At 43.8% G+C, this 17,271-nt stretch overlaps 1 protein-coding gene across 1 annotated transcript in view; it reads left to right on the top strand.

The window, feature by feature from the left end:
* Rab33a (RAB33A, member RAS oncogene family) overlaps positions 1-8,223 on the top strand; it is a 13,707-nt gene extending 5,484 nt beyond the window's left edge. The window contains exon 2 of the mRNA XM_004634504.2: positions 7,636-8,223. Coding sequence (XP_004634561.1) covers positions 7,636-8,091 — 456 coding nt within the window. The 3' untranslated portion in view covers positions 8,092-8,223. The remainder of the gene's footprint in view (positions 1-7,635) is intronic.
* The last annotated feature ends 9,048 nt before the right edge of the window (positions 8,224-17,271 follow it).

Genomic DNA, 17,271 nt, shown 5'->3' with positions numbered 1-17,271 from the left:
GTCAGATTCAACTGCAGAGACTCATTGATCCAGGCCAGCATGTCATGTCGACTTAGATTATCACTGGTGACTGACGTTGAGTATACGTTCACTGCCATCTTCGGCTCTCAGGGGAACCGCTTCTACTGCCCGCGCCTGGCTCCGGTTCCGTCTTCGTCTCGTTCAAACCGCCAGACCCCGCCCGCCCGAACGCCAGGTTTCCTTAATTTCTTTTCTAGTACTTTGTCCACCTCCAGACTTAAGGAGTCCATAAGCAGTTAGGGATCTGGCTCAGTGGTAGAGCATTTGCCCAGCATGCACAAGGCTCTGGGTTCAATCCTCAGCACCACCAAAAAAGAGCACATAAATTTTCATTAGTCCAACCAATCCATAAAGTTACCTGGGACAGCAGCACTATTGGACATCATGTGGGAAGGCTAATAGTTTTTTCTGACATCAGCCTAAGAAAGATGTGGCATCGCTCAACCCTCAAAGGAAAGGTCGAGATTCCCTTAATGACCATCATGTGCCTGTTACTTCTGGGCTTAACTAAAACATATTGAGTCTGTTTCAGTCTAAAAATATTGGAAGACAATAAACAGGGGTGTGGAGAAGGCACTTACAAAGTAAATTTCCATAGAAGCAGCCCTCTTGTAGCATGGCTCCTCCCACAGGCTGGGCACCTCCTTTGCCCCTAAAGGTAGGGGCAAACTGCGGGTCAGCTGCAACTGTGGCAGGTGCAGCCCAGTGCTGTGAAATTCTCTTCCTCTGCTGATCCCTGGGAAAAAACACCTTCCTGTGTTATATTTCCAAGTAGCTTGAGGCTGAGCTCAGCGTCCCTCAGAAGGTGCCTGCAGTCAGAATGACATCATGTCTTCCTGAGGGTTTCTAAGTTCCCATCTTCTGCCAGTTAGCTTAACAGTTAATTATCCACGAGTGTGTCTTTATCTGTTTCCCTGGCTGCCTCTCTTTCTGTGTGTGTTGCTCTGTGTCTGTCTGTGCCCTCCTTGCCATTCTATGCCAGCTTTGGATGTGTATATCACATGCAAAGGGGACAGTCCAGTTAGCTGAAAAAAGATTTCGTTTAAACTTTTACTGTTATCCACTGGGGCACACCCCAAAGGTTACAGATGTATTTGTCTTCTTCGGGGGGCACTTCTACCCTCCTCCCTGGCCTCCAATAAAAGGACATTCATGCCTCATATATAGGAAAGATGCTAGATACATTCCCTGGAGAAAAGAAATCCTCATGTCAGCTAAGAGCACATGCAGGGCTGGGGGCTTGCTGAAGCTCACTCATGCAGGGACAGCCCTGGGAAGCTGACTTGAAAGGCTCCATTTAGCTTTGGCAGCTCTCCTCATTGTGTCCCTTAACTTCCTCCAGCATCCCATCAGTTTGGGTCCGCCTCACCACCCATAGCATGTTGATAGCATTCCTCTCTGTCTTCTTCTCCGATGGACTGCCCCGGCATTTGCTCAATTTCAGCTTCCAGAAGCTAAGCTTTCTGTGCTTTCCAGGATGAGAACCATTGAATCCAAGGAGCAAAACTGACAGGCTGATGGGCTTTTCCAAGACAATAACAACTAATATTTGCAGAGCACTTCACATTTGGCGAAAGCTCTTTCTCCTGTTATTTTGTTGGATCATCCCAGAAATCATGGGAGGATCAAGTTTCTGTCACAGAGATGAGGAAAGTGAGGCTCAGTTGAGGAAGGTTAAATGATTTGACTTGTCATTCATGCAGCTACTAAGTGGAGAAGCTGGAACACTGTCTTTCCAACAGAACCCACACAGTCGCTGTCTATTTAGATGCCATGATGGAGGTGTATACAGTTGGCCCTCTGGACCTAGGGATTCCATATCTGAGGATCCGACCAGCCCAGGATCAAAAAACCTCTGCATCTATACTAAATATGCAGAGTTTTTTCTTCACATTATTCTCTAAATAATACCTTCCAATGACCAGCATTTACATTGTTTTTGGTATAGGTACTCTAAAGATGAATTAAAGCATATGGGAAGATGTACGTAGATTATATATAAAATACTACACTGTCTTACATAAGGGACATGAGCTTCTGTGATCTGGACATGCGCAAGAGTCCTAGGACTAATCCCCCGTGGGTACTGTACTTAGGGACAATATTAGACACGATGTCATATATTTACAAGGAATTCTAATCCTCACAGTGTCCCTACATGATCACCACTATTATCTTTATTTCTCCATATGATACTGAAGATAGAGAAAGTAACTTGCCTAGGTATATCTAACTAGTACATGGCATGGGAGAAGATTTTCATCCAAGTTGGTTCAATCCACTATATCCTGCAATCTCTTAGAGAAATGAGTAACTGGGGTGTGTGCATGTGGCCTAAGTGGCTGACATCAGCCTTGTACAACCCATGGAGCTGGTACTCAGGGAAGGGAAGAAAGGGTGAGCGAACAGTTAGCTACTTTCACTGCCTGGTAGGGGCCAGGAGAGTATGAAGATGCTGACATGAACAAGAACACTGGACCCCAAACACAGAGATTGTTCTATGTATCCATCACCTCCCCATGGTGAGCCCTCCTTCTCCAAGGCCACTCCACTTGTTCTTCTGCTGTCTGTTGGGAGCAGTCTACTTCTGGGCTCACCTCTCATCCCAGACGGGGGTGTGAATAATGTGGACAGAGGTTATGAAGAGCCAGGAAGGGAGCAATGTCCTACTGAAATTCCAAGAGTTCAAATAAAAGCTCTGAGACTCTGCAGTTCATCAGAAAGGCAGAGGAGATTTCGAGCAGAGAGGGCCCCCTCCACAATTCTGGTAACTTGGGTGGCGTACACAATTAGGAAGCCAAACAACCAACCTTACTTAGCCTAACACCTCGCACACGCCCACCTGTGTTCCTGCTAGTGGCAGGTATTTTTAGAGTCCTGAGCTCATGGTGTTAAAGCATCTGCTACATGCCTGAGGGTTGATAGGGATTCAGCCTTACTCAGAAGCAAGAGTGAAGACTGCTGGGGTGGGGGCATGAGCAATGGAGAGCAGGAGCCAAGTGGTGACACTATTCCTGGGGTAGACCTTCTCCCTTCCCACTGATCTCTATTCTCTTACTCAATTCTCCCTTTCTTCCTGTTCAGAACACCAGAGAGGTGGAAGAAACGAAAAATCTTTTCTGTCTCTGTTTGCAGATACAGACCAGACTGGGAGGACTTACATTTTTCTGTATAACCAAAGTGAGATGTTTTCTCTGACATGGCCTGGCCAGATACCTAAGTGGCCAGACTGCTTGTAGCTTGCTGGCTCTGCTCAATTCAGCTTTTGATGATGATGGTAGTGGTAGTGAGACCCTTGATGCAGACAGATTACTTATGGTTTAGTTGGAGAGGTGCTCAGAGCACTGAAGAAAAAATTAGAGAACACATAATCGTGTTCTAAGTGGCATGGTATAGATTCAGAGTGTGATAGGAATTCTTTTTTTTTTTTTTTTTTTCTGGAGGAACCAGGAATTGAACTCAGGCCCTTGTGCTTGCCATGGAAGCAATTATTCCACTGAGCCATCTCGCTGGCCCTGTGATAGGAATTCTTAATAAAAGAGAGTTGAAATTGGAGAGGGATTGAGGGAGAAGGTAGAGGCATGAGCCCAGCCTTCCAGAATGGGTGATGACCAGGCGCAATGGCACAGGCCTGTAATCCAGCACCAGGAAGGCTGAGGCATGAGGATTGCCAAGAGTTCAAGGATAGCCTGGGTGGGGTACATAGTGAGTTGAGCACCAGCCTGAACACATAGTGAGCAGTTCAAAAAACAAAACAAAAAACAAACAAAGAATGTGTGAGATTCCATAGGGCAAAAAGGGGTCCACCAAATCTAGAGAGGTAGGGTGGATCAGTAGGACCAAAGAAGACACAGAGGTAGGAATGAACCAGGTGGAGCTACATAGTTTGAACCCAGGTTAGGAAAGGCCAGATTAGGGTAGGCAGAAAAATGTCCATCTGATGCCACAAACAATAGAGGTCCACTGTACTATAATTTCCCAAAGAGGAAGATAGTATGGAGATACAAGCAGGCATTTAGGAAGACTAGTCTAAAACAGCATGGAGTGGAGCCATCCAGAGACCAAAGGACTGCTGTCATCCAGGAGTAAAGAGGAGGGTCTAACCAAGGGACTTGAACACTGAAACAGAAGGAGCAGTTGTTCTGAAGCTCACACCAAAGAAATCTGTAGGCTGTGTCAGTAGAAGATGCTGGACAGCAGGACAATGAACACAGACAATCAGAATGATGACTCAGAGGCCCTTCAAGTCTTCCCTCTGCAAGGAAATTCAATTATATTTACTGGATTATACTTACCGTTGACTCCATATAAAGGCCGTACTTGTTTTAAGAGGAATGGTAGTCAATTAGTAGATATAATCAAATTTTCTTTGATAATTTAGAATTATATAGGGCCTTGGGACCATCATTCTGAATACGAATGTCTTGTCTAAGATGTTGGATGGAAAAGAGAAAAAAATGTGTTTGAATGTATGTGGAATCCAGGGTATCCCTTGGGAGTTGTTCTTCACATGTCACTAAAAACTTTTTCCTCTATAAGCTAGTTTTTATTCCAGAAGCAAGGTGCAGAAGAAAACCCCCGTGGGTTAAATTATCATTTATGTAATGAACAAGTGAATTTAAATGTTGACTGAGCTAAAATTACAACACTATCTTTTGCTTACTTTTAAAAGTGATTTGGCTGGGTAGATACCTCAGTGGAATAAATGCTTGCCTGGCAAGCACAAGGTCCTGAGTTTGATCCCTGGTACCACCAAAAATTAAAAAAAAGAAAAAGAAAAGTAATTCAAGTCAGGGAAGGGGCACATCCCTTTAATCCAGCATTCTGGGAGGTTGAGCCCAGAGGATCACAAATTCAAGACCAGGCTTGGCAATTTAGCAATTTACTGAGAATTTGTCTCAAAATTTAAAAAAAGGGGTTGGACATGGTGGCACACAACTGTAATCCCAGCGACCAGGAGGCTGAGGCAGAAGTGAGCCTCTGTCTCAATTTTTTTTTTTTGCAGAACCGAGGATCGAACTCAGATCCTTGCGTTTGCCAGTCAAGCACTTATCCTACTGAGCCATCTCCCCAGCCCCTCAAAATTTTGTTTTTAAATGGGGCTAGGGATTAGCTCAGTGCTAAGTCCCTGGGTTTTAGTCCTTACCACTGTAACAACAGAGTAATGCAAAATAATTTTTAAAAGTAATGCGTGCTTGCAGGAGAAAATTTGGAAGTAAAAACAAAGAAAATATCACCTATAGTCCCATTGGCCAACAATAGTTATCTTTTAAATTTTTTGTTGTGTTTCGGGTTTTTTTTTTTTTTTTTGGCAGAACTGGGGATTGAACTCAAGCCCTTGTGCTTGCCAAGGAAGCACTTATTCCACTGAGCCATCTCCCTGGCCCCTGTGTTTTGGCTTTTGAGTCAGGGTCTCACTCTGTAATTCAGGCTGGCCTGGAACTCACTACAATCCTCCTGCCTCAGCCTCCAGAGTGCTGGAATTCCAGGTGTGTGCCTCCGTGCTCCACCCATAAATAGTTACTAATGTTGTATACACATTAGTAACTTGCTTTCTTCCTGACTTTCTCTTCCCTGGCCCCTGTACAGGATCTTGCTAAGGTGCTTAGGCTGAACTTGACTTTACAAATCCCTGCTGTACTATGATGCTGAGAGGCAGCAGGGGAAGGTGCAGAAACTGGAGTTCCCACAGGTTAATGTTTTTACAAAATTGAGACCGTAGCGTGATTTTTTTGCATGCTGGCAATTGAACTAAGACCCTTACCACACCTAACCCTGAAAAATGTTGTATCCCTTCCCCTGCTGCTTTTTTTTATGTTGAGAGATCTTTTATTTTTTTACTTACTTATATTTTATGAGCATTTCTTTGACCATTTAATCTTTGAAAATATTATTTTTAATGGCTTCCTAATAGCCCATTTTGTAGATATACACCTTCATTTTCTGTCTCCTAGGTTTAGGATTTTTCTTGTGGTTTTTCTTTTTTTTCTTTAGCATTGGGGATTGAACCAGGGCCTTGTGTTACTAGGCATGTGTTCTGCCACTGAGATACATCCTCAGCCCTTTTTATTACTTTTATTTTTGGAACCAGGAATCAAACTAAGGACCTCCCATTTGCCAGACAGGTGCCACACCACTGAGCTATATCCCCAGCCCAGCCCTTTTTATTTTTGTATTATTTATTTATTTATTTATTTGCAGAACTGGGGATTGAACTCAGGCCCTTGCGCTTGCCAGGCAAGTGCTTGTTCTATTGAGCCATCTCCCTGGCCCCTTTTTCTTTTCTTTCTTTCTTTTTTTCCAGCCCTTTTTATTTTGAGACAGGATCTTGTTAAGTTGCTTAGGCTGAATTTGACTTTACAATCCTCCTGCCTGAGACTCCCAAGCAGCTGGAATTACAGGTGTATGCTACCGTGTCCAGATATTTCTTGTTTTTGTTATTTTTAAATATAAATGACACATTGATTAACATATCTGTACGGAATTTTTTTTTTGAACCAGGGATTGAACTCAGGCCCTTGAGCTTGCCAGGCAAGCGCTTATTCTACTGAGCCATCTCCCCGGCCCCTGCACAGAATTTTTAGTACACCTCTACTATGTCTTTTGTATAGATTTCCTTCTTTCTTTCTTTTTTTTTTCTTTTTTCTTTTTTTCTTTTTTTCTTTTTTTTTTTTTTTTTTTGCGGAACCGGAAATTAAACTCAGACCCTTGCGCTTGCCAGTGAAGTGCTTATTCCACTGAGCCATCTCTCCGGCCCTTGTATAGATTTCTGAAAGTGGTGTTACAGGTTCTAAAAGCTGTGAACATTTTAAGGTTCTTAACAATGTTGCCAAATTGCCCTCTGGAAAACCTGGCCAATGTATGTCCTAGTTTTTCATCTGAAATCTTTCAGATTGTTTTTTCTTTTTTTTTAATCCTTTAGATTTTCAACCCAGCTTGCTTTCTTCTCTCCTTCCTCCCATCCTTCTCTTTTGTTTTTTCTTTTCTCTTTACTTTTCTCTTCCCTCTCTCCATTGTTTATTTCTTCTTTCCTCCCCACCCTTCATACTGGGAATTGAACTCAGGGCCTTTGCACTAGGCTAGGTCACCAATCCTTTTAATTTTTTTTTTTTAATGTTGAGACAAGATCTAAGTTGTCAACTCAAGATTTTCAACTAGGTCAGCCAGTTAGCTCAGTGGACTAAAGCACCTGCTTATGCAGAGCTCAGTGGCCGGGGTTCAATCCCTGGTGTGCCATGCCAGCTTTACCCCCAGGGTGTGCTGAGAAGGTGATTGAGACTGGGCATAGTGGTGTGCACTTGTAATCCCAGCACTTGGGAGGCTGAAAACAGGAGGATCACTATGAGTCCGATCTACATAGTGAGACCCTGTAGACCCTGCAGACACTACCAAATACGTAAAACAACAAAGGTTTTTCAACCTAACAATCTTAGGAAAAACTTAACAAGCCCTAAAACTTCTCTACACATTGGAAAGTTCATTCTGTTAATCTATTGAGAACCACTTGCTGTGTCAGGGTCTGTAACCTTATTTTCTAAAGCCATAGAACCACTTTTTTTTTGCCTATTCATGTTTCCTTTTCTGACTCCACACATGGGTTTCTGTATCTTTCAGGTTCAGGTGTGGGACACAGCAGGTCAGGAACGCTTCCGCAAAAGTATGGTGGAGCATTACTACCGCAATGTTCATGCAGTGGTCTTTGTTTATGACGTCACCAAGATGACATCCTTCACCAACCTCAAAATGTGGATCCAAGAATGCAACGGGCATGCTGTGCCCCCACTAGTCCCAAAGGTGCTTGTGGGCAACAAGTGTGACTTGAGGGAACAGATCCAGGTGCCCTCCAACTTAGCCCTGAAATTTGCTGATGCCCACAACATGCTCTTGTTTGAGACATCAGCCAAGGACCCCAAAGAGAGCCAGAATGTGGAGTCAATTTTCATGTGCCTGGCTTGCCGACTGAAGGCCCAGAAATCCCTGCTGTACCGTGATGCTGAGAGGCAGCAGGGGAAGGTGCAGAAACTGGAGTTCCCACAGGAAGCTAACAGTAAAGCTTCCTGCCCTTGTTGAAACCAAATGGTGTAAATACAAGATAAATTATCACTGGAGTTTGTTCTTTCCCTTTTTTTTCTGTGCCTGCATACTGCTGACACCTGCTTGTTTCCACATAAATTGGTATCAAAATAAAATTTGTATAGATTATCAGATGCCTTTATGTCTTGCTTTCCTCCAAGAAGACATTCTTTTTCTTTCCTATTTCTTCTTTCCTCCTTCTTTCCTTTGTACTGCTGGGGGTGGAACCTAGGCCTTAAGCATGCTAGGCAAGTGCTCTACCACTGAGCTCCACCCCCAATCCTAAGGAAACATTCCTGATTGTGATGAGTGGAGGAGGCAGCTTGGCCTGGGGTGAATGGCTGCTGCTAGTGTATACTCACTACCAGCCTTTTATGCTACCTGAAATTCTCATTGTTTAAGTCACTTCTCCTGGGCTAATTCATTTTTTCCATATCATTAGTGGACAGAAACATCCAGTGGGGATGGCACATGGACCAGATATGTTTTGCTGGAGAGATAATGCAGATGACTGCATAGAGAAATGTTTCTTTCCTTTTTTTTTTTTTTTTCGAGACAGTCTTGCTGTGTATATCAGGCTGTCCTTGAACTTCCAGCAATCCTCCTGCATCAACTTCCCAAATGCTGGGATTACAGACAGGCACCACTAGACAGCCCTTCTCTGGGGCTCATCACAGTTGGGAAATGCATTTAGTACAGGGTCTACAGGGTCTCACTACGTAGATTGTACTCATAATGATCCTCTTGTTTTCAGCTTCCCAAGTGCTGGGATTATAGGCAAGCACGACCACACCAAGTCTCAGTCACTTTTTTTTTTTTTGGCATAACTGGGGATTGAACTCGGACCCTTGCACTTGCCAGGCAAGCGCTTATTCTACTGAGCCATCTCTGCAGCCCCCTCAATCACTGTCTTAATGTGCCCTAGGGGCAGGGCAAGCATGACATGCAGGGATCCAACCCCGGTCGCTGAACCTGCCTAAGCAGGCGCTTTAGTCCTCTGAACTATCTGGCTGGCCCCGGGAAGTTTTTATTTGTAATCCCATGGAAAAATGAATGGAATTCTAGTGAGTTAATTTCAGTCTATGGCAAGAATAAAGACACTAAAGTATTAAATATTATTAAATAAAATAAAGTATTGGGAAACCAAGGGAGTCTTAAGTCCAGCTAGGATGATGGCTAACCAGAACAGCCTCGGCCCAAGGCCAAACCCAGGTTTTTATTAATTCATGAAAAGGGGAGTGGCTCGAGGGATGAGTGAGTGTGAGAGTGGTAGGAAGTAAGTGAGGGCCATGAGCTGGCCTAGGTAGGAGGCCTGAAATCACCTCTGCAGCATACAGAGAGAAGGCTATGCAGAAAGAGTCATCTGCATAGCAAGATAGCATCTAATATTTTGGGGTAGGTGCTTCAGCTCTGATGTGTAAACTTTTATGCCATGGGAAATTGTAGCCTTTTCTTTGGAGGCTCCATACCAGCCAGTAGTGTGGAGTATGGCTCTTCTGCCACGCCCCCAACTCACACATGTTTCTTGGGAGCTATGGGGCAGGGCAACTCTGATCTGTCACTTTGCTTCAAAGTCTACCATCAGCACCTGGGCTAGACTGATCTGCATTGCTTAAAGCCAACTGAGGGGATAAAGAAAAGTCCTAGCCAACTCGGTACCTATCAATACATGGATGATAGGGTTGGGGAGACCATTGTTCTACTTTGAAGGAGTCATCTAGGTGGCCCTCCACATTGCACCACACTTGTCCTTGAATAGACATGTCCTTTTTTTTTTGTATTTTAGGGAAGGGTCTACAAGGTGTTCAGGGTCTCACTACTAGATCGGACTCATAGTGATCCACCTGTTTAGAACCTCCCAAGAGCTGGGATTACGGCTCTTGTGTGCGACACCACGCCCAGTCTCAAATGCCGTCCCAGCACGGCACAGCAGGCCCGGGGATCGAACACCTGGCCTCTGCATCTGCTTGTAGATGCTTTAATCTGCTGAGCTATTTGGCAGCCGACATGTCTTAAAAAGAGATGTGGATTCATTGTTTCCTGGGTTTCTTAGGTATGTGCCTTGGATGTCCACATAGACTGCTCTTTTATTTCCAAATTTATAAGTAAAGGGCACATATCTAGGTACAGTAAAGGGCACATGCATATTATCTCAGCACTCTGAGAAGCTGAAGTAGAAGGAGCCTAAATTAATTAATTATTTATATTATTTATTTTTCAGTATCAGGGATCGAACTGAGGACCTTGCACTTGCCAGGCAGGCGCTTATGCTGCTGAGCTATATCCCCAATCCCTAAAAGAATGTATTTCTTGGGGCTGGTGAGATACCTCAGCAGTCTAAAATGCTGGCTTAGGCAAGCTTAGGCAAAGCGTAGGGACTGCGGTTCGAACCCCTGCACCTCGAGCTACACCAGCCCCATCCCACAGGGCAGGCTGAGCCAGTCACAAAATAAATAAATAAATAAATAAAATGAATTTTATTTTTTTTTAAAAAAAATGTATGGCTTTCTTTCTTTTTTTTTGTACCAGGGGTTGAACTCAGGACCTTGCACTTGCCAGGCAACAACTTATGCTACCAAGCTAACTCCCTGGCAAGGATCCTAAATTTAAACTCAGGCTGGGCAACTTAGGCATGCAGAGAAACCCTGTCTCAAAATTAAAGAAAAAAAAGAGCTAGGGGCTGGGGAGATGGCTCAGTGAAATAAGCGTTTCCCTGGCAAGCGTAAGGACCTGAGTTCAAGCCCCGGTTCTGCCAAAAAAACAAACCAAACAAAACAAAAAACAGCTAACAATGTAGTTTAGTGTGAAGGTCCTGAGTTTGATCTTCACTACCATAATTTACTTAAAATTTCAAAAGCATAGCATGGGTTGCCCAGTGGGCCTAGTTGCCTCTATATTAGTTAGATCCTGCTCCACATTTCTCACCAATCAGACTTAACACCAAAAGACTATCCCCTTTGCTGTTTCTTGGATGGAACATGGCTCAAGCTAACAAAGAAATCTTTGCTGGATGCCATGGAGTACATGTAACAGGAGGATATGTCTCCAGTGTTCAAAGGCCCTATTGATTTAGTTGTAGGAATAATGTACACACTGAAACTACTTAAGAATAAGACTAGACAATGTCAAGTGCAAGATTATACATCAGTGAAGAAAACTAATTGGACTTAGCTTGTATGCTGAGCAGAAATAACACTTGGATTAGTAAAGAGCAGGGAACTGGGCACAGGCAAGGAAGCAGCAATGACCTTGGGGTTGGACAGGAAGACAAGTAGAAGGCTGGTCCAAGGGGAGATGAGCAGCCCCAGCACGGAGCTGAGGCGGCGAGGTGCTCAGGCAGAAAGTTTGTTCTTGGCTTCTAGGGCTGTCTTGTTGCAATCCTGCTGTGAGACGGTCTCAGGATGACAGCTCCCGAGCATTTGACTTTGTGAAGCAATGTAGCTGCACTCTCAGATGAAAAGGGGTAACTTTTACTGGATACATTTCGACCCAAACAAAGCCTGTCTGGCTCTACCTGGCTCATCCTTACAGTCCTCTCCCCTTGCCATCTGGCCTCAGGCTCATCCCAGCCCCGAGTCTGGTTCTCATTTCTTGGCTTTTGCTTGCATCTGTCTTTGGAACCTACTTAGTACTCCAATCAGGACTGGTTTTCTTCCCAGTTGTCCCCACCTAACACACTGCTCCTGAATCTTGCCCAAAGGGCTGAGGACCTGTTTTTGATAATGGTGCTTGATGAAACCCTGCTTACTATTGTTCTCCCAGATAGAGTAACCCATGAGCTTGTCTTACGCTCTAGGTGCTGACTCCTCACTGAAGACTTGACCTCTTTACCTTTTGGCTACTGTGATGCAGTTGTATGGCTTGGCAACTTCTCAGTAAGTGCCCTAATGGGGCCATTTCTGTTTGGGTCCTGGCCCTTCTTAGTCAGGGCCTCTTTCTACTCTTAACAGGAGTAAGATGATAATGTTCCAAGTTCTCTAACCAGGATTACCTCTTCTCAGACCCAGACTGCCTATGACACTTTTTAAGCATTCAACATTTACTGAGCATGTACTATGTGCCACTGTTCTAAGCCCCAGAGATACATAGGCGAACAAATAGAATTCTCCTCTCAGAACAGAGACACACACTAAACAACAAAAGAAAGCTGGATACGGCGACACATGCCTGCAATCCCAGCGCTCTGGGAAGCTGAGGCAAGATTTCAAAATTTGAGTCCAGCCTAGGTGAATTTACAACTTAGTGAGCCTTTGCCCTGGGTTCAATTCACACTACCACAACAAACAAATATGCAAACTATAAATGAAATCATTTTAGTGACAAGAGCTCCCAGGGTCATAAAAACCAATAGAAAATGAGGGAGCCAGTGGGGGACAAGAAGGCAGATAATGAAGACTATCAAAGATGACTCTGAAGTGATCATATTTGAGCTGAGAATTAAATGAGGAAAGGAATCTGATGTGATATTATGAGATCCATGCAGGGGAAACAGTGAATGCCAAGGCCCAGAGGCAGAAGGGAGGTTGGTGTATTTGAGGGACAGAAAGAAGCCTAGTGTGGCTGGAATAGAGACAGCAAAGGAGGAAGTGGTGGGAGATGGGACAGAGAAATAGGCAAAACCGGATCATGAGGCTTCTGTGGGCCATGACTAGAACTGGTATTTTTAAGTACAGTGAAAAGCCAGTGGCTTTAGTGCCACCACTAGACTCTGCCTGATAGTGTCCTGCCTCACAACCTCTCCTCCACCATCTAGGCACAGGCAAGAAGCCCTGGGGTTCCTGGAAACTTGAGCATCTAGAGGCTTACACAGATCTTCTCAGTCCCTTACCTGGGTCCCTAGGACCCTTCCACAAACTAAAATACAAGGGCAAATGGTATCCCAAAATAGAGTTAGACATATTATTTATTTATTTTGGTGTCAGGAAACAAACCAGGGGCCTCGTGCTTGGTAGGCAGACACCTATGTCCCTGAACTATCTCCCTGATAAGCATTTTAATGGGACCCTAGCACTCTTAAGATCCCTTTCATGGGCTGGGGAGATGGCTCAGTGGAATAAGCACTTCCCTGGCAAGTGCAAGGGCCTGAGTTCAATCCTCGGTTCCTCTGAAAAAAAAAAAAAAAAAAAAAAAAAAAAAAAAACAAACAACAGCAACAACAAAAACCCTTTCGCAATCCTAGGGCTGAATGATGTCAGCAGCAGGTAGCACAGTGGTGCTCAGGCCTCCCTCACATCCAGGTTGAGCATTTGGGAATAGGCTGGACCCAGAGCACAACTGATAAAAGAGAGCTTAGGTGGCCAGAGAGCTGTACTGCTGTGAGGATGGTAAGGAGTGGAGACATTCAAAGAAAGTAGTTGCTTCCAGAACTCATTTGTTTTTATTTTTTTATTTATTTATTTTTTACTCATTTGTTTTTTTAAGCACATCAATCTTTTTTTTTTTATGCGGAACCGGGGATTGAACTCAGGCCCTTACACTTGCCAGGGAAGCGCTTATTCCACTGAGCCATCTCCCTGGCCCTAGCAAATCATTCTTTATTTATTTTATTTTTGTGGTACTGGGGATTGAACTCAGGACCTTGAGCTTGTCAGGCAAGTGCTTATTTTACTGAGCTATCTATCTCCCCACCCCCTCCAGACTCATTTGGACCATGGCTCTGAACCTGTCCATCATGGCCACTGTCTCCCCTCTACAGCTCCTCTTCTCTATTCAGACCTATTCCCTTTGATGTTTGCTCATGCTATGTAGTAGGAATTGGAGAAATAACTACTATAATTTGAATGTTCCTCATGTCCCTGACACTGCTAAAATACTTGGCAATCATTCTCTACCTCATTTAGTACTCTTTTAGCCCTATGAGGTGGATATATTGATTTTTTTATGAATAAGAACATGATGTGCTGACTAGATACCTCAAAGAAGCCTAACTGACTAACAGGAGTGTCTGCTCTGGGCCAAAGAAATCCCCATCATCCTTGCCTTGAACAATAGCTGGGGACCACCTACCCAGCTTGGGGGCCGTAGGCTCTGGACCTCCAACACAGTATCTGCTCTTGATCCAGCCTGAGGATTTGTTCTAGCTGCTGCTCTGCAGGCTTCTCAGTCTGAGGGCCCAGGCTTGATGCTGCTGAGTGCTATGGCCTGGAGCGGGTCAGCTAGAGTCACTCACGCACCCTGAGTGAAAGGACTGCAGCCCACATGAGTGTGTGCTGGGTGGGGAAGGGGTGCACAGGTGTGGAGAGATCCCCGGAGGGAAGGTGCAGCTTGTCCTGCAACTCTGACCAGCAGATGGTGGAGAAGCCAGTATTCATTATCTTACAACACTCTAAGGAAACAGCTTTTCTGCCTTACCTCACAGAGGCTCCCTTCCACTGGTCACCTCCCACTGTCTCACTGGAAGGGCTGGCCTAGGCTTTTGAACCACTCCCAAGTCCTCTGAAGATGCCACCACAATTCAAATGGAACAATCACGTGAGAGAATTGTTGTGATCCAAAGTCCCTTTGACTGTTCATGCCTCTAAGGTCTGACGGTGGGATAGCAGAAATAAGAAGGGCACAGTCCCTTGGATTACTAGTTACCCAATGCTGGTTTTCAGCCAACTGCAGGAAACCAGTGAGGCCCTGGTTAAAGTACATTCCTAAGGAAGCAGCCCCAACCACTCTGATTTAGTAGCTAGGAGGAATTTGGATTTTGTTTTGTTTTTGAGACAGGATCGCACTATGTAGTTCAGGCTGGCTTTGAACTCACAAGGATCACCTTCCTCAGCCTTTCAGGTGCTGGAATTATAGGTGTGCACCACCACACCTGGCTAGGAATTTAAATTTTTTAAATGACCACAGTTGAGTCTGATGTGCCTCTAGGGTTGTGTGTATGTGTGATACTTTTAGGCTTCCTGGAAAACTCTAAAATCAGAAGTTACTTTTCTGTGAGTCACTTTCAAAAACAGCTATGAGACCACCAGGGCATTCTGAGTAACCAGGGAACTCACCCTGGTGAGGCAGATCCATTCTGGGTCCAACAGAATAGATGAAAAACTGTTCTGGTTAGATCAATTGCCCATAGGCTGTTTTTCTATAGCTAGTATGTAAAAGCCTCTTAACTACAACAGAGAAGTGAAGACTAATCCGGACTATAAATTCTTCCACACTGAGTCACTTTGGATGGAAGGCAAGAGATGGATTAAATGATGAAGAGATTGCGTGTCTCTGCTACGCCCCCTGCTGGTAAACTTGTGAAGGCAGGAAAGTGCTTTCCGGTTTTCCCCACGGGTGCTCAGCATTTCCTGGGATGTTCGCCCAAACAGAGAAGCTAATCCTGGTCTCAATTTGGGAACTTAGACATTTGGAACTGGAAGGTTATTCTTACAAAAAGGAAATAGTCTGAGAGTGCGCCCTGAAACCTCTGCCAAATTATTAGAGCTTGACTCACCTAAGGTAAGCCTGTGACCCATAGTTAAAGTGAACAGCTTAGTAGCAGAGAGAAAGGGCAACCTTGAGAAGCATAATGCCCCAGGGAGACAGACTGTGAAGCCAAGTAGTCCTATTGCATGGGAGATGCCCCTAAATCAGGATGCAGTTGAGTAACAATGAGAGATAGACTTCATTACTTGGTATGATTCTGCTTGGTATTTAATCTCTTCTCCAACAATGAAGAATTGGGATCCTCTGAATTTAGTCTTAAAATTACTGGAGGAAGAATAAGATAAGTACATAGATAAAAAAAGTGGGATTAGTTTTCCACTAATCCCAGTGGAAATTCTGATGCTTCACATAGGAAGAAGCTACCCTGTGCATTGCTGTCCCTCCAGGGAGAACATTGAATGGCATGTTGTCAGACTGCAGGGGAGAGACTGTCTGTCCTCCTCAGTTCTCACATTGGCTCTCTCCTGGGTCTAGGATACCAGTTAATGCAAGAGCTGAATAACGGGGCCCAGGGCAATAGCTCAGTAGAATAAGCACTTGCCTGGCAAGAGCAGGGTCCTGAGTTCAATCCCCGGTACTGGAAAAAAAAAAAGAGCTGAATGACAAGAGGAAAGTATAAAAGCTTTATTAATTTTATATGTAAAGCGGATATTCAGAAGAGAGTGAAATCTGAAGAAATGACCAAAGCATAATGCTTTTACACTTTTTTAGACAAAGAACAATAAGTGTTATGAAGAAATGTCAAGACAAATACCTATCTGGCTAAGGTAGTAAATTCTAAGAATGCCACTAAGAGATATAAGGTGTGAAACAGAAGCTAGCTTGAGGATAAGGGTTATGTCAAAGAGAATGTTTATTCAGGTTTGCTGCAGTGCTAATGACCAGTTGTTGCCTGGTGGGCAAGGCTAGGTATTTTTCAGCAATGTTATGTGAAGAATATCCCTTCCCAAATCTTTATTGCCTGTTGCACATTAAAAAAACACAAGCCAATGGGCCTTTTCTTTTAAAAAAAATTTAATTTTGAAGAGTAAAACCACAAGCAAAAACCAATAGAAAATATGACAGAAACAAAGTAACATACAACAACACACATGATACAGATTTTCAAAACAGGAATAGCTAATTAACAATGGTTGTTATATTGTCTATTTTCAATGTCAAATTTGTTGCTTAGATTAACAAACATAGTTATGCAAGACTGGACAAATAACTGAATATTAATGCTTGCTTTCAAGAAATTTTAATTTTTTTCCTTGTCTTTTAAAAAATTATTTTAAAAGACTATAATAATTGATAAGACATTAGAAACAGTACACATTTAGAAGACCAAGATGAGAGGTATTCAACCATGGGTTTTGTATTACATGTTGCTGTCCTTGATGTAGTTGCTCAGATTGCAGATATCAGCATACAGTTAGTCAAGGTGAAAATTCTACGCGTTAACTGCTATTCTCAAAACACTGATAGAAAGTACCAGTACAATCATTTCAGTCATCCTGTATACGTACTTGCATGATTTCCTCCCTTCCTTTGTCGCTATCTTTTCTCCTTTCTCTCATCTTCATTGTTTAATCCTTAAGTTAGTTTATTTTTTATTTTATTTTTTTGTATTTAGGACAGGGTTGCAGGGTGTACAGGGTCTCACTGTGTAGATCGGACTCGTAGTGATCCTCCTGCTTACAGCCTCCCAAGTGCTGGGATTACAGGTGTGGGCCACCACGCTTAGTCTCAATCACCATCAGTGCGTGGGGGTGG

Source organism: Octodon degus, unplaced genomic scaffold, assembly GCF_000260255.1.
Source record: "Octodon degus isolate 3935 unplaced genomic scaffold, OctDeg1.0 scaffold00063, whole genome shotgun sequence".
NCBI classification, from domain to species: Eukaryota; Metazoa; Chordata; class Mammalia; order Rodentia; family Octodontidae; genus Octodon; species Octodon degus.
The sequence above is the reverse complement of the archived record's forward strand: the minus strand, read 5'-3'. Positions and strand labels throughout refer to the sequence as shown.